Source organism: Setaria viridis, chromosome 8 (genome assembly GCF_005286985.2).
Source record: "Setaria viridis chromosome 8, Setaria_viridis_v4.0, whole genome shotgun sequence".
Classification (NCBI taxonomy): Eukaryota; Viridiplantae; Streptophyta; class Magnoliopsida; order Poales; family Poaceae; genus Setaria; species Setaria viridis.
This window is the reverse complement of record NC_048270.2, coordinates 38731507-38741785: the sequence shown is the minus strand read 5'-3', so window position 1 is coordinate 38741785 and position 10279 is coordinate 38731507. Positions and strand designations below refer to the sequence as shown.

The 10279-nt window shown below is 46.6% G+C and overlaps 2 protein-coding genes across 3 annotated transcripts; one reads left to right on the top strand and one right to left on the bottom strand.

Moving 5' to 3' along the window:
* Nucleotides 1-234: 234 nt before the first annotated feature.
* LOC117834028 (uncharacterized) lies at nucleotides 235-3833 on the top strand. Of its 2 annotated transcripts, XM_034713636.2 has the most exons (3): nucleotides 235-1160; nucleotides 2065-2284; nucleotides 2641-3833. In XM_034713636.2, exons 1-3 carry the CDS (start codon nucleotides 961-963, stop codon nucleotides 2659-2661), a joined length of 441 nt encoding a protein of 146 aa, XP_034569527.1. In that variant the 5' UTR covers nucleotides 235-960; the 3' UTR covers nucleotides 2662-3833. The 2 variants fall into 2 exon arrangements, with proteins under 2 accessions (XP_034569527.1, XP_034569526.1); XM_034713635.2 differs by lacking the exon at nucleotides 2641-3833 and having other exon boundaries at nucleotides 238-1160; nucleotides 2065-2581.
* Nucleotides 3834-7998: 4165 nt separating this feature from the next.
* Nucleotides 7999-9672, bottom strand: LOC117834644 (disease resistance protein PIK6-NP). Its single transcript, XM_034714179.1, has one exon. The coding sequence runs from the start codon at nucleotides 9670-9672 to the stop codon at nucleotides 7999-8001; it is 1674 nt and encodes a 557-aa protein (XP_034570070.1).
* Nucleotides 9673-10279: the final 607 nt, after the last annotated feature.

Below are 10279 nucleotides of genomic sequence, written 5' to 3'. Positions count from 1 at the left end.
TAGGGTTCGTTATTAGAAGGCTTATTCAAAATAGAATAAATGTAGGGTTTGTTATTAGGAGGCTTATTTGTGTCCGACTCTTGCACGAGTCGCTTTTATTTAAAAAATAGTTTATTTCATCTTGTACCGAGGAGGTGGCGCGCGGGAGCTGGACCGTGCCAAGCAGGTGCTTCGCAAGCTGCAGCTGGAGGTGAGGTCCGCGGCGGAGGCGAACGAGGAGCACGTCCCGGTGGAGCTTGCACGCATCGAGGCCAAGCGGGAGTGCCGGGAGATCGAGGCCGAGCGGTTCGCCGGGGAGGTGGCGGCCACCAGAGCCAAGGTCGAGGCGCTGCGGGAAGGAAATAGTAGTAGAGATGGGGAAGAAAGAACATGAGATAGACTAGTTCTAGTAATTTCCTCGATGCCTCCCCCTTCTGCTATGCTGCTCCTTTTGTAACGAAGATACTTGGGCTGGGCTTCGGTGACCTGGGCTGCTCGATAGAATGGGCTGACCGTTCCTAACACTTCTGTGCTTGCAGGCCTCCTAGGCTCCTGATTGAAACACTGTCCACAGATTAGTTGTTTGGTAAAGTTTCAAAAAAAAGATTAGTAGAAAAGCTTGAGCTTGCAACAGAATCTGTCTGAATTTCTTCAAGTTGAAAGCCCCATGGATTTGTTTCTTCCTCTCTGAAGTTTCAAGAGAAATCTGGCCTAGACAATGTGTCAATGGCGCAATGTGGCATTTGACGCAGAATATTTTTTTCTTTTTTTTCCCAGCAAGCGTGTTCCATATTTCTTCTGGAAGGTCAACGACAGAGGCTCCGGCCGTTCCAACCTCCTCGCTTGCACTCCAAGCTCAGAGCTCCTCTGCCCAGTTCAGCACGCGACACCTCCCTCCAGTCCTCGCCGCCCACTCCCCACGACCTCCCCGAGGGCGAGGCAGCAGCCGCGCCGTTCTGAGCGCCAAGAAAGGCCCTCGCGATGGGGTGGGCGTCGCGGTTCCTGACGGCGGTGACGTTCCTCGCCGCGGGGGTCCTCTTCGCGCCCGACGCGCTGCGCCTCGGCGGCTCCGGCTCCGGCGCAGCACCGGCGGCGGCGAGGCTGGTCCACCTCCTCGCCTTCGCCACCGCCTGGGGTGCCGGCCTCTGGGTCGCCTTCATCGGCGGCACCATCATGTTCAGGTAATCAAGCGAGCGACGCCGCCGCGCTTCGTTGCTAGCTCCGTTTGGGAGACGTCCTCCTCTCCCTCCCACGGCCACTTCGTACGCTATCTCCCTGTCCCCCTCTGTCTCTCCCGCGTCGTCCTCACCGTGCTCCACCCGTTGCTCGCCGTCGCCGAGCACGGCACTCTAGCACTGTCCACGCGATTCGTTCCCTCTCCTGGTGCGCGTAGCCCTCCAGATCTCCGATGGGAATCTCCTCCTTCTTGACGCGATTCCAATCGTCTCCGGCGGTGCGACCCTCCCTGCCTTCTCTGATGCGATGAGGCAATCCGCCAATCCGGCCATGCCGCAGGGTGTGCGACTCAAATTCATCGTTGTCTCCGGCGAGATGAACTACTCTCTAGTCTCTAGCTTCCAGTTCCAGGCCTCCAGCCATGGCGGTCTCCTCCATGCTAACAAGGTGCTGCTATCAACAGCATTCATATTTCCTAGTTAAATTCAATAGCATTATTCATATTCAAGTTGAGAGGAAATCAAAGTAGTTCTTCAGCATACTGAATTGGGAAGAGTTCTGACTTCTGAGGAATCAAGCAGTTCTTCACTAAATGGAGAGCGCTCTTAGGTGCTAGATTTCCCATGAAACATTGGATGAAATGCAAGCTTGCATGGATACTGCGATGAATTCTGTCACCGTTTTGTCATTATACATTCTGAATATTCTGGTAGCCACTGCTGCAGTTTTGCAAACAAGTAGGGTTGTTCCTCTCTTTGTTGGTTACGTATTGGGAGTAATATGTTTTAATGAAATATTCTAAACTTTGACAATGTTTTAATGAACATATTCTAAACTTTGACAATATTCCCATTCGGAACATATTCTAAACTTTGACAATGTTTTGATAAAATATTTTTGATTCTGAAGGTACTTACCGAGGCACCAGTTTGGAAGTCTGCTGGGGAAGATGTTCCCGGCGTACTTCATGTTGATATCAGCATGTTCGGCCGTATCCGTGGCGGCGTTCGCGTACCTGCACCCCTGGAAGACGGCATCGACCATCGAGCGCTACCAGCTTGGATCCCTTCTTTTGGCCCTTGGCTGCAACCTGTCAAACCTCCTAGTCATCACGCCTATGATGGTCGAGGTGAAACACTTTGTTCATGGCCCCTTCAGCTTTTTATGCACCTCTTAGTTTTGCATTTGCAAGATGCTAGTTACGCAGAATATCACAGAATTGTAGCTTGAGTATGTGATAATATCATGACTATTGAATGCAAGTCTTAACACTTTTTCTATGCGATACACATCTTATTGTTTCTGAGATTTGGTTGGTGATTGTTTTTCATTGTAGTACACATCACTTGGCTGTTGTTTTAGAGAGCAAACTTAACACAATTGAGATATCTTGATTGCCGAAATCGACAATGACAGTGTTCTGCTATTTGAGTATAGGGTAGGGGTTACACATTTCTGTTTAAAAAAAAGAATTGTGCCTTGCAGGCTTGTACTTTGGTTGGTTGAACAATGTGCGAGAATGTGAAGGAGTCAAAGAAGTTCGAGCGTATGTTAGATGATCATAAAAAATTGTTGTACCCAGATTGCAAACAGGGGCACAAAAAATTGGGTACCACACTGGAAATGCTGCAATGGAAGGAAAAAATGGAGTTTCTGACAAGGGTTTTGATGAGTTAATGAAAATCATAAAGAACATGCTTCCCGAGGGGAACAAATTGCCATCCTCAACGTACGAAGCGAAAAAGGTTGTTTGCCCTCTGGGTTTGGAGGTACAAAAGACACATGCATGTCTTAATGACCGTATCCTGTATTGTGGTGAGGATTACGAGAAATTATAGGCTTGTCCTGTGTGCGAAGTGCTGCGTTATAAGATCAGGCGAGATGACCCGGTGATATTGAGGGGCATCCAAGCAAGAAGAAGGTTCGTGCGAAGGTAATGTGGTATGTTCTTGTAGTACCAAGCTTGAAGTGTTTGTTCAGAAATAAGGCACATAAAAAGTTGATGCGTTGGTACAAAGAAGAACGTAAGCAAGATGAAATGATCAGACACCCCACTGATGGGTCCCAGTGGAGAACAGTTGACAATGAATTGATTAAGTTTAAAAAGGATGCAAGGAACATAAGGTTTGGTTTAAGTATGGATGGATTCAATCCATTTAGTGAGTTCAATAGTGATCATAACACTTGGCATGTGACCTTATGTATGTTCAACCTTCCGTCCTGCATGTGCATGAAGTGGAAGTTCATTATGATGCTGCTAATTATCCAACGTCCAAAACAACCTGGCAATGACATTGATGTTTACCTAAGACTGATGAACTTTTTACAGTTATGGAAAGAAGGTGTACGTGAGGACAAAAGGGAGACTATTAATCTATGAGCATTGCTGTTCATAACCATCAATGATTGATCGGCGCTTGGTAATTTGTTAGGATAGACAAACAAGGGATATCGAGGCTGCACGCACTGTTTAGATGATACATGCAGCATGTATTTGAAACATTGTTGGAAGGTCACGTATATAGGCCATCATCGGTTTCTTCCGCACCCGTTAAGAAAGAAAGGGAAGCATTTTGAACGAGAGAAACAAAAATGTACTAAGCCCATTCACTGTAATGGTAAACACGTATTTTCTATGATAAATGATGTGAGGGTAGTCTTTGGCAAGGACTTTGGTAGCCAACTTTTTCCGAATGACGAGGACGGATATGCACCCATGTGGAAGAATAAGTCTATATTTTGGGAGCTACCTAATTGGGACGGCCTTGAGGTCCATAATGCAATCGATGTGATGCACTTGATGAAAAATCTTTGTGTGAACATGCTTGGCTTTCTGGGTACATATGGAAAGGCAAAGGATACAATTGAAGCACGTCGGGGCTTGAAACGTATGAAACAATGAAATGACCTACATCCGGAAAAGAGAGACGAAGGACATTACTTTGCAAGTTACACTCTCAACAAGCAAGATAAGGAAATCATGTTTGAGTGGTTGAATAGTATCAAGGTCCCATCGGGCTACTCCTCGAATATATAGGGAATAATAAATATTAAAAAGAAGAAATTCATAAATCTAAAGGCTTATGTCTACAACGTCTTGATGACACAATTGCTGCCTGTTGCAGTGAGGGGTATTCTACCAGAGAATGTGAGAATGGCAATCATGAAGTTATGTGCATTCCTCAATATGATTTCTCAGAAGGCAATCCATCGAAACAATCTACTAAAGCTGTAGAATGATTTGATGCAATGCCTTGTCAGCTTTGATATGGTCCTTCCACCTTCCTTCTTTAATATCATGATCCACCTTCTAGTCCACCTTGTTGTAGAGATTTTTATTCTCGGTCTTGTATTTCTACACAATATGTTCTGAAGAAGTATGTTCGTAATCATGCCCATCCAGAAGGAAGCATCGCAAAGGGATATGGAACAAATGAGGTTATTGAGTTTTGTGTTGACTTTATTGATGACCTGAGTTCAATTGGAGTTCCTGTATCACGCCATGATGGGAGACTCAAGGGAAAAGGCACACTAGGGAGGAAAGGTCAGATGGACATCGATGAGAGCACATGGCATAAGCACACTTCACGGTTATGCAACCAACATCCCTGGTAGCTCCATATATGGAAGAGCACAAAGCTATTGTACGGTCCTCAAACCAATGGAAGACTGAGGCCTGTATTACGCATCATCACATTGACACTTTCGCCTCTTGGTTGCAGTGACGACTGATAGGTGATGACACGATTGAAGAACAACTAGCATCGTTGGCTAGGGGTTCATCATCTCAGTATCGACATTCGAAAGGATACGAGATAAAAGGGTACACATTTTACATAAGAGCCCAAGACCAAAAGAGCATAAACTAAAATAGTGGTGTCCGTATACATACAATAGACCACAATGGAAAAAAGATAGATACTATGGTGTCATTGAGGAGATGTGGGAACTGGACTATGGATCTTTAAAAATCCCTTTGTTTTGGTGCCAATAGTGGTGGCAGGTTGACGAGCAGGCCCCACGTGTGGATCCACGTCATCACGAAGTCAGGATACCATGTAGGCGTATTAATGGAAGTTCTAAAACTTTGGACCTATATGGGACAATTAGCGAATTTGGGACTTCAATCTGCGTTTTAGAAGTTTGGGGACCTAGATGACACACTCGCATAAGTTTAGGGACTGCTCGTGCATTTTACTCTGTTTAATATAATCAGCAGCTCTTCTGTCTGGTTCGTTAAAAAAAAGTAGAATTTGAATTTTTTTCTCGACGTACTGCCTTATCGAGAGCAAAACTTAGTCTTGATCAGTCTTCAAATTCTGCACATAGTGTTGATCAGATTGAGCTCCCAAGACAAAGAGGCTGGACTACAGAACTAGTACCAAAGATAATTTCCCCACCGTCCGTTCTTGCACACTGGTTAGTAATCGTGCCTGACGCTTCACTAGCAGCATTAATGTACTATTCAAATTTGAACTGCGATGCAGGCTTCAGTACCAAAGAGAGCTGATGAAGTTTGGATAGTCTCGTGTGCAATCCTGATATGGACGGTGACTTTCATCAATTTTAACATCCATCGAAGAAGCTCGCAAGGGTAGTGTTTTAGCTGTTTAGCATAATCTTTCACCAGTGCTCATTTAGTTCGGATGTGTCTTTTATGTAAATATAAACGAGCGTGTATATGTTTGTATACATGAACATTTGCGTTTGTATTTTGAAAAAAATAACGATAGCCAAACCCTAGCCCACACCCTCCCTCCCTTGCTGTCTTCCTCCTGTGCCCACGCTGCCGCCCCCACACGGGCCTGCGTCGCTGCCGCGGCCACCCCCGCGGCCGGCTCACCGCCCCGCGCAGCCTCCACATACAGCTGCCCCGCCAGCGGCCCTCTCCTGCCCGAGCCGCCACGGCTGCCTCGCGCCTCCCTGCGGCGGTGTGCCTCAGAGGCCGGCTGCCAGAGCCGGAGGAGAAGCCGGAAAATAAAAAATATGTTGCATCAATTATTTCTGAATAATGTTGGTCCAACTTTTTAAAAAAATATTGGATTCAACTTTTTCTAAAGAAATATTAGTTCAACTTTTTCAAAGAAATGTTGGTTCAACTTTTTTCGAGAAATGTTGGTCAACCTTTATTTCCGCGGTTGGTTAATTTAGGATTGTTCGGTGTTGTGTCTTGGTTATGAGTTTACCTGAATGACTGAACCCATTCAAGATTTTCCGAGGGAGGAGTGACGTACATAAGCACGATAGTAACGAGGCTGCACCTCGGTGATCACGTAAAACGTGTGCAGCCAGCTAGCGATTGCATCTTTTTGAGATAGTGAAGTGATGATAGATAGAAAGAGAAAGGTTAAGACCAATGATAAAATGAAGGTACCGTTCGAACTTAAAATTGGTAGATTTGGACAGATCTGGTCAGACCGGTTTTGGAGTTTTCAAAATGCAAATTGGACTTCACCATTGTGTAGCTCTTGTCGAGTAGATCAAGATTCATATGTATAACGTCCGATTTGGAATTTGGATGAGAGAGTTACGACCTTGGAAAGATCTGCACCCTAGGCAGACCGGTCATACCGGTTCCCCAATCCGGTTAGACTGATTTTGGGCTATGTAATCCAACTAGGAGTTGTATTTTATTATGAGATTTATTATGGTTTCGACTCCAACAGGGCAAGACCTTCCCTCCCTATAAATATAAAGGGCCACAACCGATTGAGAACATCACAATCGATCAAAACCAATCTATCTTTATCATTTTACCTTTCTTCCTCGTTACCCTACTTTCCCAACCCCATGTGATGGTCTTCTCCTATCTCCATAGCATGAGGAAGCGTCCTAGCTGGCCTGCCGAGCCTAGAGCAACCCAAGGTGCGCCTGCTTCGACGGCTGACAGGGTCCCTCCTGGGAGGGTGCTTGTTGGCCTCTCGCTAGGAGCCCCGACGAGACTGGTCTGACCGGCCATCCTCACGGGTCTGACTAGCCCACACAGAGGAGCTGCAAGGAGCCTCTCCGCACGCCGCACATTCGAGTGCGTTCGTGTGTTGTTCCGATTTTAACGTCAATAGGTACTTATTGCAATTTGCGATATATACATGGTACATTGGACGTAAAATATTCATCTTTGGTTTCCTTCTATGATTTCCTCAACTCGACTTTTGCTAATTGGCTTCGCCATACCTTAATTTTATTTCATCCTCTGTCACTCATTGGTTACAGGATCTATTCGATGCATGCCGCTGAACCTGCAACTCGTCTCGCCACATTCTTGCGATATGTCTCACCATGCAGACCAACAATTTGAACAGCTAGATGCCATGAATGATTTGATTGGGAAGCAATGCCCAACTTGCTCCCCAAAGGCTCCCACGACCTGCTTGATGATCCAGCTAACTTGCGCCTCCACTTGCTAGGTTACCAATATCCTATCATACATTATTCGTATTCCCTAATTAATTTTGTCGATACCCCTTCAACTTTCCAGCAATGCATAGACACAGGAAAGGAAATATCTTGTATATATTGGTTTTTCAATCTCCATATCCAGGTTTTACATGGCCTATTTTCCATAAGAGAAACTGTTTTAGAAATCTGTCCATGATAAAAGGTGTTTACGTGGGAATTTGAGCTCCATTAAGCCTATGAAACCATAACACTCCAAAGGTCACACAAATCCAACTCTCATGAGCTTGATACTAACCATAAATGCCCCAAAGTAGAATAAACAGCCACACAGTTACTGCACACTCAAACACACCGGCATAATGTAAATAACCTCCACGCACACACTGTGGCACACCTTCAGAGAAGATAAGAGCAGAGCACACAACAAATCACCAAGTATAGTCTCTACTTCGGAACAGAGGCGTTGCTTGAAGCTGCAGCGGCAGCACCAGTAGCAGCGGTGGAGGTGGCAGCAATAATAGCCGAAGCTGCATTGGGGTTATTATGGATTGGTGGATAAAGATCAGGGAGGTTCGGGTTCTTTTTGATGTCTTGTTTAATCTTACTGAGATGACTCTCGTCACATTTGCCACCGACATGAACCTCTTTCAGGTTTAGAAGCTCTTGGATACCTGACAGAGTAACTTCCGCACCGGTGAAGTTCCAAACTATCTTCTTGAGCATAGGAGCTGCATTGTTAGCAAAGTGGATGTCAGATATGCCTGAGTCCTCAACGACAAGAAGCTCTAGCTTTCTGAATTCTCTCGTATTGAAGGTAAGCTTCTTATTGGTATACGACTGATGCCAGAGCCTGACGCAGCGCAAGTTGGCAAGCTCACTCAACTTCTGTATATCTCCTTCTCTCAAGCTGGTACGGCATAAGGTTATCTTGGAAAGTCGATGAAGCTGTCCGATCCAAGTGGGCAGCTCACTTATCACGCCCTTGATGTTCAGGCTTTCAAGAGATTTGGGTATGTCAAAAGCATCGCCACCATGAGCCTGTGGTTCCATGGAGTAAACTTCACCCTCAGCCTTCACTGGTTCAAGATGGACTGACAATGAGCATAGGCTTTCATGCAGCATCCCGATGACCCGAAGCAAAACACCGCGAGGATCCTTGCCACGGATAACCACACCCAGTTTCCTCAAGTGCAGCTTCCGGCCAACATCTGTCAACTCTGATGTGTCACTCTCGGTCTCAGAGACCTCAACATGGGAAAGCACCTGCATGTTTGTCAAACTCCCAACATGACTTGGCAGATGCACCGTGGAAAACCGTCCGTCTGATTCAATGACTTGTGTGCTCTCATGATCTATGCAACCAGCAAGGAGATGCATCAACTTTGGGAGGGCAATGGTGTTTGCAGGGAATGACTTTATTTTGGTTTGCCTGATGTCAAGTGTCTCCAAGTACCGGAGCTTGTTGATTTCCTTTGGCAGCTCAGTAGCGTCCGTGTCCCTTAGACTCAGATACTTGAGCTGGAAAATCTTGTTGCAAATCTTCTTGAGGTGTCGCTTCTTCAAACCTTTGCAGCCTTCTAGATCTAGCAATTTGACCAATCCTAGCTGATCAGAAGATGCAGGCAACAAGTTTAGCAAAGTTACCACTTCATGAGTCAAGTCTCCTGAAGGAGTGTGGCGGTGCCTATGGATTATTCCCCAGCAGGTGTTGGAATTTGCAGCAGCCTGATTCTCCACTAGTAATTGAAGAATTCCACTGCGAGTGGAAAGTCGGTGAGCCAGTTCAGATCGAAGATCCGTATTGTCGGTAACAGTCTGATAGCTGGCCATTTTTGTGATGAACGAGTGGACATGACGATGCAGGGTGCAGCTCCTGACTTTGCCTGCTGGGCCAATGTCGGCTGGTTGAAGGAGGCCTCGAGCAATGAGAGCATCGAAGCAGCGGTTAGCTTCATCCACTGCAGCCAGCCCATCCCTCGCACTGACAAAGTTTTCGGCAGCCCACCGCCTGACTAGGTTTGTCCTCTTGAATGTTCTGCCTTCTTGTGGAAATATAGACAGGCTCATGAGGCAGCTCTGGTATTGCCTGGGTAGGTCCTCGTAACAGAACTGTACCATGCGCCTGGCATTGCTGACGCTGTTAGATTGATCTCTTTCCCGATTGGCCAAAGGCCAATCAGGACCTTGATCTGCGCCCTGATCGGGGGCGCTCACCCTATCAATGGGTGGTGGGCCCCTGTCGCGCTGCGCTATATAAACAGGGTGGGGGGACCCGGCTCGGCTCACGAGGTTCGCCAAAGCCAGCCGCCCCCACCGACACACCTACCGATCTAGGTTGCGCAGTAGCGGCGGGAAGTACCGCCACTTCGCCGGCGACCAAGCTCGGCACTGCGCGTCGCTGCCTTGCGTAGACTCCGTCAACAGAACCCGCGATGGCCAGCAGCTCTGCTGCTCCCACCTCTAGGGGTGAAGGTAAACCTATTTCCCTCTCACTCGCACTAGGCACTCACCAGGAACACCTTGCTCCTATGTCTCTCTCGAACCCGACTAGATGTGCTCTAGTGATCCTAGGCTAGGCACTAACAATGGTATCAGACACCTCCTAGAAGCTACTCTAGATCGGGAAAAGACTCAGATCGAGAAAAAGAAGAAGAAAGAAAAGCAACAGAAATAAAACCCTAACCCTAACCCTAGATCTAAAGACAGGGAGACGCGGGACCACTTA

Bases quoted from the DNA above. Each gene is read 5' to 3' on its own strand.
- LOC117834028 (XM_034713635.2), top strand. From the start codon at position 961: ATGGGGTGGGCGTCGCGGTTCCTGACGGCGGTGACGTTCCTCGCCGCG. The intron at 1,161-2,064 runs GTAATCAAGCGA...TTGATTCTGAAG, and splicing joins GGCGGCACCATCATGTTCAG to GTACTTACCGAGGCACCAGT.
- LOC117834644 (XM_034714179.1), bottom strand. From the start codon at position 9,672: ATGGTACAGTTCTGTTACGAGGACCTACCCAGGCAATACCAGAGCTGC.